The 25681-nt window shown below is 47.1% G+C and overlaps 2 protein-coding genes across 2 annotated transcripts; one reads left to right on the top strand and one right to left on the bottom strand.

Moving 5' to 3' along the window:
• The first annotated feature begins 53 nt into the window (after positions 1 to 53).
• HCN3 (hyperpolarization activated cyclic nucleotide gated potassium channel 3) lies at positions 54 to 8685 on the top strand. Its single transcript, XM_036756245.1, has 8 exons — positions 54 to 352; positions 2644 to 3073; positions 3790 to 3951; positions 4470 to 4688; positions 5401 to 5547; positions 5883 to 6123; positions 6951 to 7115; positions 7534 to 8685. Exons 1-8 carry the CDS (start codon positions 54 to 56, stop codon positions 8235 to 8237), a joined length of 2367 nt encoding a protein of 788 aa, XP_036612140.1. The 3' UTR covers positions 8238 to 8685.
• Positions 8686 to 10179: 1494 nt separating this feature from the next.
• Positions 10180 to 23336, bottom strand: PKLR (pyruvate kinase L/R). The gene is made up of 11 exons (XM_036756246.1): positions 23265 to 23336; positions 22675 to 22857; positions 14568 to 14659; positions 14272 to 14403; positions 13666 to 13852; positions 13155 to 13425; positions 12813 to 12963; positions 12399 to 12551; positions 12129 to 12295; positions 11543 to 11724; positions 10180 to 10572 (listed from the first exon to the last, which is right to left on the bottom strand). Exons 1-11 carry the CDS (start codon positions 23281 to 23283, stop codon positions 10466 to 10468), a joined length of 1644 nt encoding a protein of 547 aa, XP_036612141.1. The 5' UTR covers positions 23284 to 23336; the 3' UTR covers positions 10180 to 10465.
• Positions 23337 to 25681: the final 2345 nt, after the last annotated feature.

The raw sequence follows: 25681 nt of genomic DNA, 5'->3' as shown, positions 1-25681 counted from the left end.
GGTTGGGGGCCGGGAGGCTGAGGCTGTGAAGAAGAAAGGCGGGGACTGCTACCATGGATTCCGAGCAGCGGCCCGCGGCAGCAACGGCGGGTGCGGGAGACGGAGGAACCCCGGGGCTGGAGGCGGTCCCCCCGCCTGCCCCCGGCCCGGCTGCCGCCGTCCCAGGACCCTCGCCCGTGCCGGGGCCTGAACCGGGGCCCGGGCCGATGAGGCGGCAGCTCGGGGCCCTGCTGCAGCCAGCCGTCAACAAGTTCTCCCTCCGGGTGTTCGGCAGCCACAAGGCGGTGGAGATAGAGCAGGAGCGGGTCAAGTCAGCTGGAGCCTGGATCATCCATCCCTACAGCGACTTTAGGTATCGCGGGCCCGGGGAGGCTCCGGGGATCCAAGGGGACCCTGCCCCGTCTGACCGACGGTCATACTGCAGGTCCCAGTGATATCCGGGGGGTCCTCGGACCCTGCCCATCTCTGACGGACACGTCACTTCCGGGCCAGTGGAGGGTCACCAAGTGGGGAAGGATGGCCGTTGGGCCCAGTAGACACCCCTGACCCCCTCCCCACCACCACCACCATTGTGTAGATTTCTCGTCTTCGAGGGGGCTGGTCCCGTTTTCGTAGGGATTGCTGCAGCTGTGGGAAAGACAGCTGAGGTGGTAGTGGGGGGCAGGTATTTCCGGTCTTGGGGGTCCCGGCTCCACCCTCGACGGCATCTTCCGGTCCTAGAAAGAACAAGTAGGGTGGAGATTCCCGGGGTTGCATAGATTCCAGTCTTAGTGTTTGGGGCGAGGGAAATCAGGAGAAAGATTCCCGGGGGCCACTAGAGACGGGCAAGGCTCTCACCCTTTTGACCTCCTGCCTGCTGGAAGCCACCCCGGGGCTAGAAGGAGAAATCTTGGGGGCACTAGATGGGATTAGGTGTATGGGAGAGGCAGAAAGATCAAAGCCCTTTCTTGGGCGCTGTCCTTGGTACTGAAGGCTGGTGGAGCGAGACCTAGGAGGCGGGATGGAGAGGGAGAATTGGAACGTTGGAGCCTGGCCGAGGGGGTCAGGGGCACTGCCCAGTAGCTTCCTTGAGCCCCAGAAAGGTTAAGGGGGGTTGAGCAGTGGGAACCCTTCTAACCCATTTTTAGAGGTTGGATCTCCAACTCCACGTTGCTGTAAGAGGAAGATGTCCCCGTCCTTGGAGAAAGTGAAGGACACCTCTTGGGTGGGGAAAGAATTTGGGAGTAGCACCTAAATTTAGGGTATAAAGGTTGGAAGTGGATGCAGAGCCATTTAGGGTATAAAGGTTGGAAGTGGATCCAGAGCCATTAGACCCGATTGTAGCAATGGATGTACATTTTTTAGCTCCCCACACATGATTTACTTTAAATCTTGAAACATTCCCTTCCCGCCCCCTCCTTTGTTCTCCCTGTTCCTTTCTTCCCCTTCCCTCTTCTACCAGGGCCTTCACTAATACCACAGCTGCATTTTTCTTGTCCATTACCACTCTTACTCTCCTCCACCGGCAATTTCACTATTCATTTGTATTGCCTTTAGTTGCCTGTATGTCGTTCCCCTCACCCCTCTCCTCCACTTCACTTCTAACCATGTGGCCCCTCCTAACCCTCCCCAATGTATCACCCGCTGGGCGTGTGACTGCCTGTGAGTGACTCAGGCTGTGAAGATCCTATTTTGCTTGAAAGTGCTCTCACTCCTCTCCCAGATTCTGGTACAAACTCGAGTGTCCTTTAGGAGATAAGAGATACACAGCATGGCAGAATAGCAGAGCTGGCTCAGGTTTTTTGTTCATTTTAAAGTATAAAAGGTAATTACCATTGAGGTAGGAAGTAGAGAAGGGGGCTGAATGGCTGGAATCCAGCAAATAAAAGAGTCTAGATGTAAGAATGATAGAATGATGAAATAATTAGAGGCATTGAGGAGAGAAGCAGGAGTGAAGGGAAAGAGCTAGGGTGGGTACTATATAGAGAGGAAAACATAGTGAACTTCCAAATAAGTTGCAAACAAAATTCAAATTGGCCTCTCTTATTTTGGCTTCTAGAAACTGAGAGTCCTCTTGGTTGCCTCAAATAGAAAGAAAGTCTAGAAGTTTGATAGTGGGAAACACCTAGGACTGGATCACATCCCTGGAAAGCCCAGACAATTAAAAGAAATTTCCCTTTGGATAAGGGAGCTTACATTCCTTTTTATTCCTGATCTCTCCTCTCCCAGCCCAGCTTCATACTCAGTTGGAATATCAGTGGATGGAAGAAATTAGAAAGGATGAGAGGCCAGGGATATTTGTTGAACCTTTATGCATAATAATGCTTGTAAGTAGGTGGTATGGAAAGGTTCTCCATAAAGATGTCCTTGCCCTTAGAAACTTCCTATTGGTATGGGAGAAAGAGGACAACTCTACCACATTTCCCACCTTAAAGACACAGAGATAGAGAGACAAATGGGGACAATGCAGCTGGCATGGACAGTGATAGAATGTAGAGAGTAGACCCAGGAAAGTTAGTCCTAGAGAGGGGATTATTACACAGGACTGGGGAGATGAGAGACACGAGATACGGGGAGAAAATATTTAAAAACCTGGAGACAGGAGAGGATGATCTTGTAGAGAAGGAGTGCTTAGAGTCCTCACTCCTTTTCCTTTCCCACTAGATTTTACTGGGACCTGATCATGCTACTATTAATGGTGGGGAATCTTATTGTCCTCCCCGTGGGCATCACCTTTTTCAAGGAGGAAAACTCCCCACCCTGGATTGTCTTCAATGTCCTCTCTGACACCTTTTTCCTGCTGGATCTGGTGCTGAACTTCAGGACAGGGATTGTGGTGGAAGAAGGGGCAGAGATTCTTCTGGCTCCCCATGCCATCCGCACTCGCTACCTCCGCACCTGGTTTCTGGTGGATCTCATCTCCTCCATTCCAGTGGACTACATCTTCCTTGTGGTTGAGTTGGAACCACGATTGGATGCTGAGGTTTACAAGACAGCCCGGGCCCTTCGAATTGTGCGTTTCACCAAGATCCTTAGCCTTCTTCGGCTGCTCCGCCTCTCCCGCCTCATCCGATACATCCACCAGTGGGAGGAGGTGGGGTGGCGAGGTGGGCAGGGTGGGATTTATCTCATCCCATGGGGGACAAAAAGTTCAAGGACTAGAGAAGTGGGTGGAGTTTCAAAGGTAGGGTCTCTGAGGCATGACATCACCAGGTGTTGGAGAGAAGAGAGGTTTTTAGGGTTATTGTTCTTACCAGAGAGAGGGCTGGGAGAAAGTTTCTGAAGGTAGAACTATAGGAAGATGCTGGTATCATGGTTGGACTGATGGTTTATGGCACAAAACTATTGCTAGTAAAAGTGTTTGGAGCTAGTCAGATCTAAGGGAGAGAAGGGGGAAGACTAAGATAGGCAATAGGAGAGACAGATCAAGGGATTGTAAGAATGTGGGAGATGCCTAGTGGATTCAAAGAGTCTTCCTCTCTCCTAATAGGAATAATTGTTAACATTTATATCATGTTTTAGGGTTTGCAAAATGCTGTATATATTTCACTTGCCTCTACCCTCCTTTTAGTCATTGTAAGGCTGATGGTAATAACTCTTTCATATACATTTATTAAGGGCTATAAGGTATTTTACTACCCTCTCTAGGGTTTTGCCTGTAGTGGTAACTGTAGGATATATATGTAGGTGATAATTAGGCAGGGTAACCCAAGGACAGAAGAACTAGAAATATTTGCAAAATTGTGAAGGGGGCAGGGACCAAGAGAGAAGTGACTCTGCCCACAGCCCCTGCACACAATCCTCCCCCAGATCTTTCACATGACCTATGACCTGGCCAGTGCTGTGGTTCGGATCTTCAATCTCATTGGGATGATGCTACTGTTGTGTCACTGGGATGGCTGCCTACAATTCCTGGTCCCAATGCTCCAGGACTTTCCTCCTGACTGCTGGGTCTCCATCAACCACATGGTGGTGAGACACTTCTCTCTTCCTCATTATCTATCCCCTGGGTTGCCAAGGATCACTCTTAGGTCTCTCTTGCACCACTAGGGGTGGGTAGGAGCTGGCTTATGGTAAGGCATGATGGAGAGATAGACAAGAGTGGAAAAAGATACATAAGGGGAGGAAAAAGATGTGTGAAGGAAGAAGAGAGAAAGGATCAATTAATTGACATGTATCAAGTGCCTACTATGTGTCAGGCACAATGCTAAGCACTGGATAGGACAAGAGAGGAGAAAAAAGTGAGGGGAGTGGGAAGGAGAAGCAGAAGAACAAGATAACTACCACTACTCTCTCCCAATATGCTTGCATGGTCCTTGGGGGTTGGTCATCCTTTTGTGATTTTCCAAGCCCTTTTAGGCTAAGGTCCATAACTCTGTCTGTGGTGTTAGGGGCAAGGCAAAGAAATGACTAAGAGCAAGAGCAAGAGAAGTTTAGAGGGTAAGAGATCTGGGCCCCTAGTGGCTCAGCCCCATTCTCTTTTTCCTCAGAACCACTCGTGGGGCCGCCAATATTCTCATGCCCTCTTCAAAGCCATGAGCCACATGCTATGCATAGGCTATGGGCAACAAGCACCTCAGGGCATGCCAGATGTCTGGCTCACCATGCTTAGCATGATTGTGGGTGCCACGTGCTATGCCATGTTCATTGGTCATGCCACTGCCCTCATCCAGTCTCTTGACTCATCCCGTCGTCAGTATCAAGAGAAGGTCAGCAGGGGTAAAGAGAGGGGTGGAGGTGGAAGTGGAAGTAAATCCAACTTGTGCAGAACACTGGGAATTGGACATCCTTCTTGGATGCCCATTCTAAATTGTGCCCTTTTCAGTCACTACATCTTTGCCCCTCCCCTTCTCCCCATCTATTTGCTTATGTCTCCAAATTGTTTTCTTGTGTTTGGGGAGGTCTCTGTCCCCTTGCCTGTGGGTCATGTTCCCTCATACCTGGGTATATCTGTGTCTATGTCCCCTTGTACTTTACCCATGGCATCTTCCACTAATTCTATTCTCTACTCCTTGTGTTTCCTTCTGTTTATATCTTTGTATTCATGCCTTCTTGTGTGTGCCCTTTGACTTTTGTTTCCATATCTCTGTTCCTGTGTGATGTTGTGATTGTGTCTCTGTGTCCACATGTGCCTTTGGGTCTTGCTATATCTTCTTGCCTCTATTCTTCCTTGTGCTGTATGTCTCTGTCATACTATGTCCTCATGTCTATCTCTCCCTGTGTGTCCCTGACCCTCTCTCTATCTACATATCTTTGTCTCCATGCACCTGAGTTCATGGCTGTGTGGGTCTCTATACCCACATTTCCATATCTATGTCCTCACATCCCTTTATGTCCCTGCGTCCTCATGTTCTTGTCTTTGTCAATGTGTCCATATCCCTGTGTTGATGGCTCTTGTCTGGATGGGGCTGGTGCCTCCAGTATAAGCAGGTGGAGCAGTACATGTCCTTCCACAAACTGCCGGCTGATACCCGTCAGCGAATCCATGAGTACTATGAACATCGCTACCAGGGAAAAATGTTTGATGAAGAGAGCATCCTGGGAGAGCTGAGCGAGCCACTGCGTGAGGTAGGGGGGTAGAGGATAATACTCTTGAGATGGGGATGGGGTACTGAATGATGCTGAGTAATGTAGGGAGGACAGGAGATCCTAGTGTGGGAAGATTGGGAGCTTTGAGCAGTAGGAACTTCTGAGGGTGGGCAGCATTTGCAGGGGTTAACTTCTCTGAAGGTAGAGACTTAGAGTAACATTGCCCATGCTGACTCTATCTCTCATTCCTCTTGGGGTTGGAGTCTTTGAAGCCAATTATATTTGGGGGTGGCGGGGAGGTTCCCTGGCCATAGAATATGAAAATTTCCCAGTGGGTGATAATCTAACTGACCTCACCTTCCCCCTCTGCCCAGGAGATCATTAACTTCACTTGTAGGGGCCTGGTGGCCCACATGCCCCTGTTTGCTCATGCTGACCCCAGCTTCGTTACTGCTGTGCTCACCAAACTTCGATTTGAGGTCTTTCAACCAGGTGACCTCGTGGTACGTGAGGGCTCAGTGGGCAGAAAGATGTACTTCATCCAACATGGACTACTCAGTGTGCTGACCCGTGGTGCCCGGGACACTCGTCTCACTGATGGCTCTTACTTTGGCGGTAAGCAGGACTGGGAGAGGAAAAGTGGGGAACAGACATAATGGAAAAACAAAGGAAGTTAAAGATAAAGGCAGAACCAGTCCTAGGTTCCATGCTTTTTGTGGGGGGAGGGTGTGCTATGTCCCTGTACTGCTGACAGATAGGCAGTCTCACATAAAGAGGCAGCTTCAGTGGATGAGAACAAAAATATCTTGGGAGCAGTGCTAAAAAGAAGATCTAAGGCCCTTCGGGTTTTCCTTTCAAGCCTATCTTTGATATTCATTTGAACCTGATTTCACTTAGAAAAAAAGTTTGCTCATTAGCGGTGTTCTGGGAATGAAAGAGTATAGAGACACATAGACACATACAGCATGCCCTAGGCTCATAGGAACCGAGAAGTGTGAGGCTGGCTGTTCAGTTGGAAAACAAGACGATTATATCTGGGGCCTATGAACCTCTGCCTCATCAATAACTCTTTTTTGGGGGGCCAACTGAGATGCTATCTCCTCCAGATAGCGACAGGGGGAGAGGAGAGTAGAAAAATAAGAGAGACCAGGAACCTTTCCCATTAGTAGGAGCTGGGGGATTATCAGAGCATTTGAGAGACCCCTGAAGGAATTGAAAAGAAATTATACCATGTCCTCAGAGAATTCTAGTAAGTAATCCCTTAAGGGAAAGCAATCCTTTTTTCTTAAACCACAGATTTTCCTCCTACAGTAGAGAGCAACAGTGCCGGGGTGGGGGTGGGGATGGGCGGGGTCTGGGAACCCAGAGCTGCTAAGAAGTGGATTTGAGGGTTCAGGTGGATGATGGGATGCTGACACCCCGCCCCTCTCCTTTCCCCTCAGAAATCTGCCTACTGACTAGGGGCAGGCGAACAGCTAGCGTGAGGGCTGACACCTATTGTCGCCTCTACTCACTCAGTGTGGACCACTTTAATGCTGTGCTAGAGGAATTCCCCATGATGCGGAGAGCCTTTGAGACAGTGGCCATGGACAGGCTGCACCGAATTGGTGAGTCCCCACTTCATCCACCTTTAACAATGAGGTTCTTTTCTTTTCTTTTCTTTTCTTTTCTTTTTTTTTTGCCCCTGAGCAAACTCTAGACATTTGGCCTTTTCTTCCATCTATCTCCCCTGCTCATGGCCCACTGCCCATATTAGCATTGCTATCTTTTCCATCCCACCTCTGGCCACACTGAATCCTGCAGCTTGGAGGCCCACCCCTTGGCCCAGGTCCCATCTCTCTGCCCTACTTTTGACTTTGCTCAGGATTTCCCCCTCCCCTTTAACTTCAAATAGGATGTGCCCAATGCCACACCATAAATGCCTACTTTTCATCTCATATGTGTGAGACACATTGTCTGAAGATCTTCCCTTGCCCGCTCAGACTCTGTCATCCTTTGACACCACCTTATCTGTGATATCCTTAGGAAAGAAAAATTCCCTGCTTCAGCGGAAGCGTTCAGAACCCAGTCCAGGAAGTGGTGGTGGTGGAGTCATGGAACAGCATCTGGTACAGCATGACCGGGACATGGCCCGGGGAGTGAGGGGGCTGGCCCCGGGCACTGGTGCTCGCCTGAGTGGGAAGCCGGTGCTGTGGGAGCCCCTGGTCCATGCCCCACTGCAGGCGGCTGCAGTCACCTCAAACGTGGCCATTGCTCTAACCCACCATCGGGCCCCTCTGCCCCTCTCCCCAGACTCTCCTGCTGTTCTTCTTGCTCGCTCTGCTCGACGCTCAGCTGGCTCACCAGCCTCACCGCTGGTGCCTGCTCGGGGACCCCCTTTGTTGGCTCGAGGGCCTTGGGCATCCACGTCCCGCCTACCTGCACCAGCAGCCCGAACTCTTCATGCCAGCTTATCCCGGGCAGGACGCTCGCAGGTTTCCCTGTTAGGTCCCCCACCTGGTGGGGGTGGACGTCGGCTAGGGCCCAGGGGACGTCCACTTTCAGCATCACAACCATCACTTCCTCACCGAGCAGCTGGGGAGGGCTCCCCTGGGCGCAAGGGCTCAGGAGGTGATCGCTTGCCCCCCTCGGGGCTCTTATCTAGGATCCCAGGCACCGCCCAACCCCTCAGGCCTCCTGCCTCTGATCCAGGTACCACAAGGGGCCCCCAACTTCCTGCTAATATGTGAGAACTCCTGGGTACATCTAACCTTGATTGTGAGAGAAGGTGTGGGTGCTTTGATGTCTATGGGTACCACAAACAAAGCATCACACACTGTGGATGTCTCCCTTAACTGCTAAGTGGAAGTGTCTACATAACCCTTAGCTCAGCTATCCCCCTGCCTGACAAGCCTCCATCACTGCCAAATAGAAGTATCTCAATGCCCTTTGCTCAGAGCATTCTCCTGGCCACAGACCTTCCCACATATAGGCCCCTTTCCCTTTCCACTCAACAAGGCATGAGGATCTTCTTATCCTCATCACTGCCAAGTAGAAAAATATCTTCTCCTCTTCCAGCTCCTGCATCCCTCTGCTCATGAGCCCTTTCGGGACAGACATCCCATGACTGCCTAGTGTGGCTACCTTCCTGTTCCCCTATCACTGCCAAAATCACAGGCCTCATGCCCCTCATCTGGGCATTCACCTCTGCTCTCATCACTGCCATTTGTAGGCACCTACCCGTCTACGGCCCTCTCAGTGAATACAAACACCTCTTGCCCAAGTGGGCATCTCTTGCCAGCTTTCCTCAATCCTATCTTTGTTGTAGAAAAATCTTCTTGTGAACAAAGAGCCACATCCTCCCTGTGCTCCTAACCAGTTGTGCCCCTGGGGATGGGGAATGTCCAGCCCCTCCCTAATGAATGTGCCAGCCTAGGAGCCCTAGCAGCTGAATCCTTAGGTAATTAATGATTTATTTATGTATTGCCCTGTCTCTTAGGGGGCAGGGGAAAGACAGAGGGGGTCTTTCTCTCCTCATGCCAGCTCTGTGGCCCTTGCCTGGCTCCATCAGCAATACTAAGACTCCAGTTCCCCATCCATGTAGGGGGAGGAAAGGGCCACCTGGGGTAGGCGTGGGGGCAGTTTTTACTTTTAGGTGTCTTTTTTTCCTATGCTGTGAGAGAGTGGGGAAAGGGTGAGAATCCAAGCCATGGAGTGGGGGAAAGACGGGAACAGGGTAAGGGTGGGGCAGACCAGCCAGCACCTCTGCCTTCTCAGGGATACAGGAAGCCCCCCAACCTCCCCCTCTGTCCCTGTCTTCCCCCTCCATAACATTAGCATAGGAAGAACAAGAGCCAGAATCCTGGCATACCCCTCCCCTGCCAAGCTCTGGGCTCTGGGATTCTTAGTGTGTATATGTGTGTGTGGAGGAATTATTTTATTGTTTTTTTTAAATGTTTGTTTACAGATAGTTGAATATATATTAAAAAAGAGAAAAAATATGTCCCTTTTGGCTCCTGGTATGCATGGGGTGCAGTAGTGGGCTTTAGGATAAACACATGAACACCAGATTGGGGAAAAAGGCATCTAGGCTAATAACAGGGTGGGCACTGAAGTAGAAGAGGGATGAGCATGGTCTGGAGAACAGCAGGCAAATAGACAAGAAAGTTGGTGATGACTTTGGGAACTGAGTGCCCAGATGTCAGTGCCACCCAGTATCATTTCCTTCTCTAGCTTGGAGTGAGATATTGTGGTGTCATAAAAATAATGCTAGAGCATGGGTCAGAGGAGCTAGTTTCAAATCCTGACTCTCACACTTGCTCCTTGGGTTGTCTTGGACAAACTACTTCTTTTCTGTAAGCCTTAGAATCAGGACTAGATCAGTTTTAAGGGCCTTTCCAGCTCTATACCTTGTGATTCCAGGAGTCCACCTGTGCATTCAACATTGGCAGCAGCTAATGAGTTAACGCTACAGGGTGCAGGATCTGAACCTTCTGAGAAAGGGGCATTACTTTCTCTACTTAGGGAATTCAGGGTTCCCCTGAACACATGATGCCCTCTCCTTTCCATCATCTCTGATTCCCCTGTTAGTCAGTGGGTAGAGGGACTCTGGGAGAAGGAATTAACCAGCTGAGCTGAGATCAATGACTTAGGGGCCAGGTGGGGATGGGATGCAGTCACATTCAGGCACAATCGAGGATGATGAATATTTTATTGAACACAAGCTTCCAGGAACTATGAAAGCTGGTGACAGAAGAGGGCCCCCAGGACATAGGAACTAGAAAGGGGCTGTGGTCTCTAAGAAGGTTTACAAAGGGATGAAGTTACTGTATGTAGGTGGCAAGTGGAGGAACTATCTCCTAGAGTTGGGGGAGGGTCTATATAAAGGGGTGTAATATTGGGTGGGAGAAGTCACCTACATTGGAATATGGTCCTGAGGGTTCAGGCACAGGTGTATGGCTTATGGGAACATGGAGACTCAGGATACAGTTATCACCCTCATGATGTTTGTGTAGCCCGAGCCAGGTCGCCAGCCTGTCACCACAATCACAAGGTCCCCGACTCGGAGGAAACCTCGGAGCTTCCCTGAGTAGAGAAGAGGGAAGGGGGTGAAACTATGCCTAGGAAATCTGAGTAATAAAATTAATTCTCAGTCCCTGAGTGGATGTGGGACAGAGGCAATCATACTATGTTCCCCTACCCACTCCCCAACCTTCCCCACCCCCACTAATCCCCAGAGACCTATAGTACTATAGGGATTCACTGGATGCCAGTGTGTAAAACAAGTTTGGAGGGGAACATTTGTTGCCTCAACAGCCTCTCTCAATCCCACCTGTGTTGCCTTGGTGATAGAAGATAGGGGTGGGAGGTAGGGATTACTTGAATGAGGTAACTGACGTTAAAACTATGTGAGTTGTCATAGATGATTTTTAGGCCAGTAGTTAAAGGCTGCTTTCTCCCAACTGTTGCCTTCCTGAACAGAACCACACCTAAGGTGGAGTGAACAGGGCTTTGTCCCTGGAGAGAAACATTTAGACTATTCTAACAGCACTTGCTTGCCTCCTACAGTGTAAAAGCAAGCGTGCCTAACAATTTCATAGCATGAATAACTTCTGTTATAGCTGTACCTCTGGTATAAAACAGTTGCCTATACAGCAATAGCCTTACGTTGTCCCCTCAGTTAAATAGCCCTAGTGCAAAATTACTGATGATTGGTACCTAAGGCAGCATGCAGTTCCATCTGCCTAGTCCCTGCAGTAACACAGAATCTCTCCAACAATGCAAGGTGATGGCATTATGCACTAGCTCTTCCCCCAGATTCGAAAGAAAATAAATCAGCCCCTTTGTCACATGCTTTCACATCAACTAGGTTAGATGGCTTAGGCTATACAAAAGAGGCCTAATAAAGAATCTTGGGATGAGAGGAGTTGGGGGAGGTAGAGGGGTGGTATTGGAGAGTTGCCATGGAAACAGATGCCTAGAAGGCACTAGGGAGAGAGATCAGTTGTCTTGAGTGAAGAAAGCAGAAACTTGGGAAAAGCCATGGAAGCCTCACCACTTTCAATGCCAAACTGGACACGACGGTCAACATCATCAGTCCAGACGGGCTCTGGGGGGTCTCGGTAGAGCAAAGGAAAAACACCACGACTTAGGTGGGCCTGGCGGGCTGTCTGAGCAGAACGGGTGACAGCAATGACAGCTGCCCGGGGACGGTATCGGGACAGGAGTTGCGCTGAGCTGGGGGAGACAGAGTATGTAGCTTAGTGGAAAAGGCATGTGAATGTGAATCAGGAGATCTGGTTTACATTCCAGAATCTGCTACTGTCTTTCTCTGTATTGATCTCTTCAGGCTTCAGTTTTCTCATTGTAAAATGCTCTATCTACTTTGCAACCAGTGCTGTAAGGATCAAATAAGGTAATGGATGTGAGAATATTTTGAAAAATCTAAAGCCCTTTACAAATACTAGGCATTAGTATTAGGTGCTTGGGACCCTCCCTAAGTCCTTGGATTGCTATATCTTTTCCAAACCAATAATTCCAGTACTCTTACCCTGCTGTTCACATCCTTAGATGTTCTGCCTGCCTTTGTGTCCCTAATGGCTATTCCCCACCTCTGCCCAGGTGCCTTGCTGGTCTCTCACCGGCCAGATGTTGTCAGCACAACTATAGCAGCAGCACAGCACTTGAATGAAGCCTCCACAGCACCAATGGCAGTGACCTCAGTAGGGTCACGGCTTAGGGGAGCTGCCCGACGAAGTTCTTCAAACAGCTGCCGGTGATAAACTGCAGCCTCTGCCTCCCGAGCAATCTGAAAATGCCAGGGGAGTCAGGGTCAGGCCTTGATATCTGGCTTGGATGGCCCTGGATATCTGGATCCCAGCCATGACCCATGTTCCCCATCAGCCCCATACCGCATGCTGCATCTTCACAGCCTCCACAGGGTAATTACCCTTGGCAGTCTCCCCAGACAACATGATACAGTCAGCCCCATCCAATACAGCATTGGCCACGTCACTTGTTTCTGCTCGTGTTGGCCGGGCCTTGGTGACCATGCTTTCCAGCATCTGAAAGTACACTTTCCATAAGGGTAATGGATTAATGCTTTCCCTCCTACCCTATTCAACCCAGGCATTCCTTGCCACTCCAGGGGGGTGTTTTCTCATCTCATGACCCTGTCTTAGTGTAGTTATGATATGCTAAGGACATCTATACCCTAATCCCACATCAGAACAGGAGAGTCAAGGGATGTTAGGGGGAGATGGTGCCCACATCTCCCTAGGGAGGTGCCTACAATACCTATGACATGCCCCTGCTCTATCCCAGACCTGTGTGGCACAGACAACGGGTTTGCCAGCCAAGTTGCAGCGTCCAATCATCATCTTCTGTGCCAAGAAGACCTTCTCAGCTGGGATCTCGATGCCCAGGTCACCCCGTGCCACCATGATGCCATCGCTCACCTCCAAGATCTCATCAAACCTGGGAAGTTTGGGCCCAAGATGGGGCACCACCAGGAGATATCAAGTAAAGTCAAGGAGAGTAGAGCAGAGTCAGGAAAAGGGTAGTTGGGGACATTTCCTTTCAATTCAATTCACACTTAGGGGGGAATCAAGGACCTGGAGGTAGGGGTAAGGGGTGGGATAAAGAAAGTCCAGGGCTGAAAGGCTCACTTCTCAACACCCTCGTGGTTCTCGATTTTGCTGATGATCTTGATGCTCCCTCCCTGAGGCCCCAGAGCTTCTCGTATAGCAATCACGTCTTGGGCCTTTCGGATAAAGGATGCGAAGACGATATCCACACCTTGCTCCACTCCAAAGCGCAGGTCCAGAGCATCCTGCTCGGACAAGCTTGGCAGATCCACTTCTGCACCAGGCAAATTCACCCCCTTCCTGCTTCCCAGCTTCCCGCCGTTCTCAACCTCAGTCACCAGCCCGTCTGGGTCTGTGGAATTCCAGAGACCAACAAGAAAGAGAGGATTTGGTGCAATTTGATGGTTTTTTAAGTGGTGTGGCCTAAGGTAAACGCCTGAGACTATACAGCGGTGGTGGATAAAAGGGTTGGGGGGAGGGCCACGGAGCAAAGCTTGGGGCAGGGCTGGGGAAATCCAGAGGGCAAGTCCAAGAACAAAGAGGTGTGGCCTGAATTGGAGGTAGGGCTAGAGGCTAACTCGGGTTTACCCACCTTTATGCTTAACCACGAGGGAGATTAGACCGTCGTCGATGTAGATTCGGCCCCCCTCTGGCACTACCCGGACTATGTTGGGATAGTCCACCCACACAGTGCTTGCATTCCCCCGAGTCCGGAATGCTGGGTCTACTGTAACCCGGACCTGAGAACCTTTCACTATCTCCACTTCTGACTCTGGACCCTAGGGGAGGGAATGGCAAGAGCGAGAAGAGCTGGGATATGAGGGGTTTTGGTCTCCAGGCTTAATTTTGCTCTGGATCCTTCTTTCCTCATGGATCCTTCCAAAACTCCTGTAGTACACGTCACTAGAGAATAACTCTTTCTATACCTACCTGGTAAGGGTCTCCGCCCACACTCATTCCTGGTCGCACTTCTTCACTCGACTCTATCCCAGATTCTGCGCCCTCTGGGCCACTGCTCCAACCTCATTCAACCCTCCGCCTCATTACAGTTATTGGCCCAATCCTTTATCGGTTTGGCCCTGCCCACACCCATCCCTAATCCCTCCTTTCTAGCACTACCCACTCCTGACTCTCTACCCAGCCCTTCCTTCCTTTGTTCCAACCGCCCTCGCTCCTCCAGTTCCGCCGCGGTCCTCACCCCCTGGAGGATCCCGGTGCGGATCTCGGGCCCCTTGGTGTCCAGCGCTATGGCCACTGGCCGGTAGCTCAAGGAGGAGCCTGCGAAGCTCTCGACCGCTTCTCTCACGTTGGCTATTGATTGAGCGTGGTACTGGGGAGGGAGACAGGGAAAGAAGGGATGAAGACAGGTATCCCGGGCCAACCTCTCCTAAACCCTCAGCCTCTCCAACCTCTGGGCCTCCAAGTCCCCGGGAAGAATCCCGCCCCCCGTCCCCCACCAGGTCCTGTAGCAACGCCTCCCATCTCTCACTGCACCTCGTGCGTGCCGTGAGAAAAGTTGAGCCTGGCAATGTCCATTCCGGCTTTGATCATTTCCTTCAGCCGATCCACAGAGTGAGATGCCGGGCCTATGAACATAAACAGCAACAACAAAAACCCAACCAAACTAAAAAAAAAACCAAAAAAAAAACGCAACAGAATCACAAAATCTCCGTGTTGGAGGAGATTCAAGGAACTATCTAGTATAACGGATACCTGGGGAGAGAAGTGCCAAGTGGTCGTCCAGCAGGCTCACCCCCATCTACTCAGGCATCCTACACACTTATGCTATCCCTCCCGTTCAGTTACTGAAGTTTTCATGTTCTTCATCCCACTAAGCCTTGTCTTCTCCAGACTAACCATCCTCATTTCCTTCAACCAATCCTCACTGGGGGGGGGGGGGGGGGAAGGCTGGGGAGGGGTGGAATGTGTCAGGCAACTAGGTGGTTCAGTGAATAGAGCACCGGCTGTGGAGTTGGGAGGACCTGAGTTCAAATCCGACCTCAGACACGTCTTAGTTGTGTGACCCTGGGCAAATCACCTGTTTGCCTCAGTTTCCTCATCTGTAAAATGAGCTGGAGAGGGAAATGGCAAACCACTCCAGTATCTTTCTCAAAAAAAAAAAAAACAAACACAAATGGGGTTATGAAGAGTTGAACCCTACTGAACAACAACAATAAACCAGTTCAGAGAGACCCTGTTCAAAGAAACTTTCCTCTGATTAAAAAATTCCCCTTTCTGCTCCAGAGACACCCTCTACTTTCCCAGATAAGTAGGGTGATCATAAGAGACTTTCCAGCTGTTCTAGAGGAATTTTTATCAGCAGGCCCAGAAGAACTGATTCCCAGCAACTTGAAAGGACTTAGTGCACATGACTACAATGCCATTCACTGTCAGTGATATTTGGAAGAGATGGAGAAAGGGAGGTATGGCAGTAGTGGAGTGGGTAGAGACTTAAGGCAGGGAGATCAACCAGGATACTTCAACAGTCCATGAGTGGGGTGACAAGAACCTGTACCAAAGTGGTGGCAGTATCAGAATGCAATAGGGGCATGTAGGAGAGATGTTGCAAATGTAGAATGGCAAGCAACTTAATTTTTTTTTTTAAGTGAAGAGAATGGAACCTGAAATTTCTAGGCAAATGAGCCTGACTTCCTTTCCTGGAAAAATTTAAGGATGCTGGTTAGTGAACATTGAAACAGTGATCAACAAGAATAGAAGCACAGGGTCCAGAAGGAGGAAGGTGGTGGGCCTACTGTGCTTCATCCTGGTCAGGCCAAATCTGGAATGCTGGTTTTGGCTCTGGGCGCCACATTTTAGAAAGATCAGCAGGAGAGTATCCAGAGGAATGTGAACAGGATGGTGAAAGGTCTTAATATTATGAATACGACAACATTTAAATAGTACCTACTATGTGCCAGGTACTGGGCAAATATTATCACATTTGATCTACACCACAACTCTGTGGACCTATATGAACACAATTACAACAAAATAAAGTCGGACCTAAATACACGGAAAGACGTCAGTTGCTCGTGGTTAGGCTGAGCTAATACAATAAAAATGACAATTTTACCTAAGCTAGTTTACTTATTCAGTGCCATGCCAATCAAACTACCAAAAGTTGTTTTACAGAGCTGGATAAAATAATAACAAAATTCATCTGGAAGAACAAAAGTTCCAGAATATCAAAGGAATCAACAGGAAAACTGGAAAATAGTATGACAGAAACTGGGCATAGACCAATATCTTACACTGTATACCAAAATAAAGTCAAAATGGGTTCACAATTTAGGTATAAAGGCTGATACTATAAGCAATTTATGGAGAAGGGAAGAATTTCTAACCAAACAAGAGATAGAGAGCATTACAAAATGCAAAATGGATAATTTTGGTAATGTCAAATTGAGAAGTTTCCGTACAAACAAAGCCAATGCAACAAAGATTAGGAGGGAAGCAGAAAATCGGGAAAGAATTTTTACAACCAGTATCTCTGACAAAGACTTCATCTCTAAAATATACAGGGAACTGAGTAAAATTTATAGGAATACAAGTCATTCCCCAATTGATAAATGGTCAAGGGATATGAACAGGCAACTTTTCAGAGGAAGAAATTAAAGATATCTATAGTCATATGAAAAAATGCTCTAAATCACTATTGATTAGAGAAATGCAAATCAAAACAACTCTTAGGTACCACATCTTTCCTGTCAAATTGGCTAACATGAAAAAACAGGAAAATCATAAATGCTGGAGAGGATGTGGGAAAATTGGAACACTGTTACATTATTGGTGGAGTTCTGAACTGATCCAGCCATTCTGGAGAGCAATTAGGAACTATGCCCAAAGGGCTACAAAAATGTGCATAGCCTTTGACCCAGCAATGCTACTTCTAGGGCTGTATCTCAAAGAGATCACACAAGTGGGAAAGGGACCAGTATGTACAAAAATATTTATAGCAGCTCTTTTTGTGGTGGCAAACAATTGGAAATCAAAAGGATGTCCATCAATTGGGGAATGGCTAAACAAGTTGTGGTATATGAATGTAATGGAATACTATTGTGTTGTAAGAAATGGGAAGCAGTCCTTCGATCTCTGGAAGGGCTTGGAATACAATATTCCGGAGGAAAATGGAGCTAGGATTAAAACCTAGAATCACCTACCCAGCAAAACTGAGTATCATGCTCCAAGGCAAAATATGGATTTTCAATAAAATAGAGGACTTTCAAGCTTTCTCAGTGAAAAGACCAGAACTGAATAGAAAATTTGACTTTCAAACACAAGAATCAAGAGAAGCATGAAAAGGTAATCAAGAAACAGAAATTGCAAGGGACTTACTAAAGTTGAACTGTTTTGTTTACATTCCTACATGGAAAGATGATGTGTATGATTCATGAGACCTCAGTATTAGGGTAGCTGAAGGGAATATGCATATATATATGTTTATGTATATATATATAAGTGAATGTGTATGTATGTATATATCTATGTGTGTGTGTGTATATATATATATATATACACATAAAAGAGAGAGAGAGAGCAGACACAGGGTGAGTTGAAGATGAAGGGAAGATATCTAAAAGAAATAAAATCAAATTAAGGGATGAGAGAGGAACATACTGAGAGAGGGAGATAGGGAGAGATAGAATGGGGTGGATTATATCTCACGTAAAGGTGGCAAGAGGAAGCAGTTCTGTGGGAGGAGGGAAGAGGGCAGGTGAGGGGGGAATGAGTGAATCTTGCTCTCATCAGATTTGGCCTGAGGAGGGAATACCATACATACCCAATTGGGTATCTTACCCCACAGGAAAGAAGAGGGAAGAAGATAAAAAAAGGCGGGTATGATGGAGGGGAGGGCAGATGGGGGTGGAGGTAATCAAAAACAAACACTTTCAAAAGGGGACAGGGTCAAGGGAGAAAATTCAATAAAGGGGGATGGGGTGGGAAGGAGCAAAATATAGTTAGTCTTTCACAACATGAGTATTGTGGAAGGGTTATACATAATGATACACATGTGGCCTATGTTGAATTGCTTGACTTCTTAGGGAGGGTAGGTGGGAAGGGAAGAGGAGAGAGAATTTGGAACTCAAAGTTTTAAAAACAAATAAAAAAAGTTTTTGCATGCAACTAGAAAATAAGATACACAGGCAATGGGGCATAGAAATTTATCTTGCCCTACAAGAAAGGAAGGGAAAAGGGGATGGGAGGGGAGTGGGGTGATAGAGGGGAGGGCTGACTGGGGAACAGGGCAACCAGAATATACGTCATCTTGGAGTGGGGGGGAGGGTAGAAATGGGGAGAAAATTTGTAATTCAAACTCTTATGAAAATCAATGCTGAAAACTAAATATGTTAAATAAATAAATAAATTTAAAAAAAATTAAAAGGAAGGCAAAAAAAAGAAATGGGAAGCAGATGGACTTCATTATAATCTGGAATGACTTATATGATCTGATGCTGAATGAGGGGAGCAGAACCAGGAGATCTTTATACATGATTATAGACATACAGTATCTGTGATGACTAGCTTTGATAGACTTGGCTCTTCTCGTCAATGCAAGGTTCAAAGACAGCTCCAAAAGACTAATGATGGAAAAAGCTATGCACATCCAGAGAAAGAATTACAGAGTCTGAATGCAGATTGAGGCAAACTATTTGCTCGTTTTTTTCCTTCTTTTTTTTTTTTTTTTTTTTTGCAGTGGGGAAGGCAGGGCAATTGGGGTTAAGTGACTTGCCCAAGGTCACACAGCTAGTAAGTGTGTCAAGTGCCTGATGTCATATTTGAACTCAGGTCCTCCTGACTTCAGGACCCATGCTCTACTCGCTGCGCCACCTAGCTGCCCCTTTTCCTTCTTTTTTGGTTTTGTTTCTTCTTTCTCATGATTCATTCCATTGTACAATTCTTCTTTACAACTTGACTATTGTGTAAATAAGTTTAATGCGAAGGCATATGTAGAACCTATGTCAGAATACATGCCCGGGGAGGCTGGAGGAGAGGGCGGGAGAGAAAATTTGGAACTCAAAAACTTGTGGAACTGAGTGTTTAGTTTAGTTTAGTGTAAATTAAAAATAAAAAAGAAATTTAAAAAAAGAAAAAAAAGGAATCCAAAATAAATAAATAAATGAAAATGTATCAGCCAAAAAAAAGGTAGATGCTATTATTATCCCCATTTTAGAGATGAAGAAACCGAGGCAAACAGAAGTTAATGGATTTAACCAAGGGTCACACTGCTAGCAAGTTTCTGAGGCAGAATTTGAACTTATATTCTTGACTCTGGGCCCAGTGTTCTGTTTACTCTACCACCTAGCTATTCTCCCCTCCCCCCACATGAGGACTGGTTGAATGAAATGAAGGGTAGTGGAGTGGAGAACATGAAAGCTGTCTTTAAGCTGATGAAAAGTATCAGGTTGAAGACAGATTATATTTGTTCATCTTGTTCAGAAAGGGTAAAACTGGAAGTGAGAAGTGAAAAGCTTCCTAACATGGTTATCCAAAAGTGAAATTGCCCCTTCATTAGAAGTATTTAAGCAAAGACTGTCATATTCTAGTGGGTTTTTTTCAGGGACATATTAAACTAGATGGCCCCTGAGATCCCTTCCAGTTCTGTGATTTTCTGTCCTGGACCCTCTTTGCTTCTCTTTAGGGTTTGTGACTCTTTCCCCTGATCCTGTTTGCCTGACTACGCTTTCTCAGTCTCCCTTGCTGGATCTTCATCCAGGGTACACCTTGGGTGAAGGTCACATTAAATTGTGGGTGTCTCCCAAGGCTCTATCCTGGGCCTTTTTTTTTCTTCTCCCTTTATTCTATTTCACTTGGTGATCGATCTTATCAGCGTCCATGGAGTTATTGCTATGCTGATAATTCCCAGATTTACATTTCTAGCCTTGACTTTTCTTCCGACCTCTAGTCTTACATCTCCAGTTGCCTATTGGACATCTCAAAATCACACCCCATAGACATCTTAGACTCAATGTGTTCAAAACTGTACTATCTTTCTCCCCAAGCTTTTCTCTCTTCTTTTTTTTTTGAGGGGGGAAGGGAGAGCAGTTGGGGTTATAGCTAGTAAGTGTGTCACATGTCTGAGGTCACATTTGAACTCAGGTCCTCCTGACTCCAGGGCTGGTGCTCCACTCACTGGGTCACCTAGCTGCCCCTCCTTTCCCTCTTCTTAATATCCCTATTACTAGTCACCACCATTCTCCCAGTCACACAGGCTGCCTCCAATCTGTTGCCAAGTTGTATTGATTCTACATTTGTAACACCTCTTCTACATGCCCCTGCTCTCTACCCTGACATTACCACCATTTTCTCCCCACGCCTGGACTTTTGAAATATCCTTCTGATTGATCTTCCCGACTTAAGTCTCTGCCAACTCCACTCCATTCTCAAAAAAAAGTGTAGGTCTGACCATATCATTTCCTTATTTAATAAACTCCAGTGGCTCCCTATTATCTCCAGGATTAAATATAAAATCCTCTCTTTGGCTTTTAAAGTGCTTCATCACCTTCCCCTTACCTTTCTAGACTTCTTACACTTTCTTCCTCCTTCTTTCCCTGCCCCCCCTCCCCTCCAATCTAGTACTCTTCAATATAGTGACTCTGGCTTCCTTTCTGTTTTTTGAACAAGACACTCCATCACTCCAGGTATTTTCACTGCCTGGAATTCCCTCCCCCATTATCTCCATCCTGGCCTCCATGGCACTCTTCAATTCTCATTTAAAATCTCACCTTCTACAAGGAGTCTTCCCCATCTCCCTTAATACTAATGTCTTCCTTCTATTCATTGTCTCCAATTTAGCCTGCTTATATGTTGTTTGTATGTAGTTGTTTGCATTTTGTCTTCCCCATTAGATGAGCTCTCTGAGGGTAGAGCCTGGTTTTTTTTTTTGTTTGTTTGTTTGTTTTCACCTTTCATTGTAACCACAGTACTTAGCGCAGTGCCTGACACATAGTAAGTGATTAATAAGCACTTGTTTATTGACAGTGTGATTAGTTTCTCTACCTCGTCTTTTTTCCCACTCCAGACCACACTCACTCAGCTGTCACATTGATCTTCCTAGGGCAGCTAGGTGGCACAGTGAATGGAGCACCAGCTCTGGAGTCAGGAAGACTGGAGTTTAAATCGGACCTTAGATACTTGCAAGTCACTTAACCTCAATTGCCTCTTAAAAACTTTCGATCTTCCTGAAGTACAGCTCTGACCATGTCATTTCCTGCCCCACCCCAACTCATTAAACTTTATTTCTTCCCTATTACCTCCAAGAGCAAAAATAGTAATAAAATAATAAAAATAAAATCCTCTCTTTGGCTTTTACACTCTTGGCCCCTTTCTTCCTTTCCCCTTTTACACTTTACTCCCCACCATGTACTATACAAGCCAGTTACACTGGCTTACCTGATATTCTTCATAAATGACCCTTCATTTCCAGACTTCATGCATTTTCATTGACTGTCCCCCATGCCTACAATGTTCTCTTTCCTTGTCTCTTATCACCTGGCTTCCCGGATTTCCTTCAGTCTCAAGTAATATGCCATTTTCTGCTTTAAGCCTTTCCCCGTCCCTTATAAGTACGTCGTGGTTTGCATATTGTCTCCCCCATTAGAATAAACTCCTAGAGAGTAGAGAATGGTTTTCACCATTATTTGTATCCTGAGAACTTAGCACAGTGCCTGACAAGTAGTAGGCACTTATTAAGTAGGTTTGTTGACTGACTGATTCTCCTGCTCAAAGACTTCCTCTTCTATTATGCAAATATAATCCCTCCTTTCCTTACTCGAAGAAACCTCCACTCCTCTACATCCACCCCTCCACATCTAGATCAGGGTCTTCTCTATTGCACAGAGACACTTCCTTCCCCCATTCAGAGATACCCCTTCACAATTAAAAAGTTTCACTCTAGTCTCTCAGAAATCACACATTCTACCACATCAGTACTCCCCCAGACAGCAAAAGAAAATCTCTGGAAAGGGGGCAGAGCCAGAGGATGTGAGATTTGATTATCCCTGGAGCCAGAGAATGATGTTGGTATGCATAATGTTGGAAAATGTAGAGCAGGAGTGGATGTTCTTTGGTTTGGGGAGAGGATTCAGAGTGATACCAATGTGGAGGATGGCGGGGATGATGCTGGCAATGATGTAGGTATTGAAAGTGGTAGCCATGTGGGATTTGGGATTGGGAAGGAGAAAAATGAGAACATTAGGGTATGGTACTATGGAGTTGGAATGGGAGGTTTGGGAAAAATGGAAAGAACATTGGAGACATGGGTTCTAGGTCTGCCTCTGCTCTTAACTTACAGTGAGACTTTTAACAAGTCCATTGATTTTTCTGGGACTCAGTTTCTTAGTCAAGTGAAAATAATTGCTCCTTCCTACCACCGTGGCTGACAAAGATGCTATCATTCTCAAATGAGAATTGTGCACAAAAGTGCTTTGCTTCTCAGATTCCCTGTCACTGTAAGGGGTGAGCATTGCCATTAGGTTGAGGACTCTTAAGGGCAGAGGATGCCTTTTGCCTCTTTTTTAAAAATCCCCAGCATTTAGCACAATGCCTGGCACAGGGTCGGCACCTAATAAATGTTTATCTATTGACTGCCATTATTAGTTACCTATGGTGGCGATGATGCTGGTGCTTCGGGCAGCCACTGGTTCTGAGTCAATGTCCAGTAGACAGAGATGCTCCAGAAAGGTATCTGCCATGGCTGCTGGGAGCTGTTGCTTCTGAAAGAAGGCAGCACCTAGCTCCTGGGTCAAATGGGCCACACTAGCCCTTCGAAGGTACCCAGCTGGCCCTGGCAGGGGAGAAGCATAAGGTGATTACAATGGACACTGCCTAGATTACAACGGATGTAGCCTAGAGCTCAGCCCTCTCCCTAATTTCCCTTCTTTCATTTCCAGATTTCTCCCTGCTCAAATCCCCAGTCTCTCTACTCCTCTACCAATCTTAGCCCTTATTCCATTTTCAGCCTCCTTTTTCCCATACTTTAGAGTCTCGAACCTATATCCCTGAAGGAAGTTTGCCTGTATAAAATCCCCATCCTCTTGTCCACCACCTGCCATAGTCTCCTTGCTTCTCAGGCTATCAGGCTCCTTCTTTCTCCCAGCTCCCTCAGTCTCTAAGGTTTCCCATCCCAGGAATCAGCCCTCAGGGCCCTTTCCTCCTCTTTCCAAAGCCCCCCATTCCTCAGCCAGAGCCTACCCTCCATGCTGTTAGCCATGCTGAGTACCTGTGTGTCTGCTGCCAGTCACCCCGTTGGTGCTCTGATCTGGGTGAGGCTCTGAGTGGCTGGTTAAAGTGTCACCAGACTCTTTGTCCTCACTGCCCCACCATTCACTGAGCTTTTTGTGACAGAGGGCAGAGTCCAGCAGCCACGGGAGGTTCCCGTGCTGGTAGATTCCCCATAGGCCTTGAGAGGAAGGGAGGACATTTCAAGGGGAGTCCCTAAGAGTGGGAATAATCTACTTCTGGGCAACTAATGAATGAATGTAAACAAGCTACAGTGCATTGTGCGCCAGAAAGCCTGGGTCCAAGTCCTGAGCAAGTCATTTCAAATACTGATAAGACTATAGAATATTAGAACCAGAAGAAACCTTAGATTTCATCTAGACCAATCCTTCATTTTATAGATAAAGAAACGGGACAGAAAGATCAAGGTCACAGGGGAAATAAGCAAATTCAAACTTGGGTCTGTTTACTCAAAATACGATGTTCTTCCTAGAGTTGCTAATAGTGCCTTCCTACTTTTTAGGGTTCGTATACTCGAGTATCCACTGAAGAAATATGTATGAAGCACTTTCGAAAAGCCCAGTGCTATACAGATAAAAATTATTATGCAAACATGCACAGATCCTTTTCAAGCTCACAAGATAAACTTTACTTGTCTCACTTCTTCCTCCATGTCGGTTTCCTCCTTAATCCGATTCATTTCACTTGAACAAAGTCCAGTGGGGCTTTGTCCCCCATCCTTACCTCCTGGGGCCCCTAAGAGGAAGGAAGCCATCAGGTCCCTGTGGTGCTTAGAGGTCCGTAGCTGAAGTATTCCAGGGGCAAGCTCTCCCCTAGACAACATGGCTGCAAATGATGGGTCCCTCAAGTTGCCTGGGGCATGAGAAAAGAAAAAAATACTGGGGAGGGTGCCACCTCTTCTTATCTGAGGGAGCCAGAGAGAAGGAAAGGGACACACCCAACTGACCCTCCCCCATCCTCAGTGCCCCCCCACTCCCTTACCTCTAGCCTCTTTCTTTGGCTGGTCCCCACCCTTGTCTGTAAGGCAGTCTAGCATAACGGAAATAATACTGAGGGGCAGAGCACCGGCCTTGGGGTCAGGAGGACCTGAGTTCAAATTTGACCTCAGACACTTGACATTTACCAGCTGTGTTACCTTGGGCAAGTCACTTAACTCTGATTGCCTGGGGGGTGGGGGGCGGGGGGCAAGAAAGAATACTGGACTGGATCTGGGAGAGAACTAGTTTCAAACTCTTCCTCTGACACTTAAGGCTATATGACAATGGTCAAGTCACTTCACCTTTCTAAGCCTCAGTTTCTTCATTTGTAAAATAAGGATAATACTGTAGTACTTACCTCACGGAGCTGTTGCAATGATCAAATGATATAATGTATGTGAAAGGCTACTTGAAAGTACTTTATGTCAGCTATTATAATCGTTCAGATATTCAGTCAGTCGACAAGCATTTATTAAGTGCTTGCTATTTGCCAAACACTGTGCTTAGTGCTGGGGATACAAAGAAAGGCAAAGATTGCCCTCTCGGAGCTCACAGTCTAATGGAGGAGACAACGTACAAACAACAATGTGCAGACGAGCTACATACGGGATGAACTGGGGTGGTCTCTAAGGGAAGGTATTAAGATTAGGGAGGATTGGGAAAGGCTTTTTGCAGAAGGTAGATGGGGCCTGAAGGAAACCAGAGAAGTTAGGAGGTTGAGATGAAGAGGGAGAAAGAGAGTGGCCAGTGAAAATGGACAGTTGGGAGGTGGAGTGTCTTTGTGTTAGGAAAAGCAAGGAGGCCAATGTCACTGGATTGCAGAGTATATTGAGGGAGGGATTATAAAGTATAAGAAGACTGGAAAGGTGGGGGTGGTGGGGGGAAGCTGTCACATTGTAAAGGTCTCTAAATACCAAATAGCTAGGTGGCACAATGGATAAAGCACTGGACCTGGAGTCAGGAAGACCTGAGTTCAAATCTGGTCTCAGATACTTATTAGCTGTGTGACCTTGAGCAAGTCACATAATCCTGTTTGCCTTAGTTTTCCTCATTTGTAAAATAAGCTGGAGAAGAAGATGGCAAACCACTCCAATGTCTCTGCCAAGAAAACCCCAAATGGGGTCATGAAGAATGAGACACGACCAAAATGACTGAACAATAAATTTGATCCTGGAGGTGATAGCGAGCTTCTAGAGTTTGTCAAATGGAGGGCTGGCATGGTGTGTCAGACCTATGCTTTGGGAAGATTAGTGTGACAGCTGAGTGGAGGATGGAGTGGGATGTGGAGAGACTTGAGACAGTCGAACCAACCAGCAAGCTGATACAATAATAACAGGTTCAAGGTAATTGGGGCCAGCATCAGGGTGGTGGCAGTGGTTGTATTTGTCCTCT

The sequence above is a fragment of the Trichosurus vulpecula genome, chromosome 4 (assembly GCF_011100635.1).
Source record: "Trichosurus vulpecula isolate mTriVul1 chromosome 4, mTriVul1.pri, whole genome shotgun sequence".
Lineage (NCBI taxonomy): Eukaryota > Metazoa > Chordata > Mammalia > Diprotodontia > Phalangeridae > Trichosurus > Trichosurus vulpecula.
This window is presented reverse-complemented; position numbering and strand designations above follow the sequence as displayed.

What these genes read in the sequence shown, in the direction of transcription:
- HCN3 (XM_036756245.1), top strand. Translation starts at nt 54, where the DNA reads ATGGATTCCGAGCAGCGGCCCGCGGCAGCAACGGCGGGTGCGGGAGAC. An exon ending in TGAGCGAGCCACTGCGTGAG is followed by an intron (nt 5,548 to 5,882) that starts GTAGGGGGGTAG and finishes CCCTCTGCCCAG; the next exon opens with GAGATCATTAACTTCACTTG. An exon ending in GGACAGGCTGCACCGAATTG is followed by an intron (nt 7,116 to 7,533) that starts GTGAGTCCCCAC and finishes TGATATCCTTAG; the next exon opens with GAAAGAAAAATTCCCTGCTT.
- PKLR (XM_036756246.1), bottom strand. An exon ending in CAGCATCATCGCCACCATAG is followed by an intron (nt 14,660 to 22,674) that starts GTAACTAATAAT and finishes TTATGTTCATAG; the next exon opens with GCCCGGCATCTCACTCTGTG. An exon ending in CCTCGTGGTTAAGCATAAAG is followed by an intron (nt 13,426 to 13,665) that starts GTGGGTAAACCC and finishes GGAATTCCACAG; the next exon opens with ACCCAGACGGGCTGGTGACT.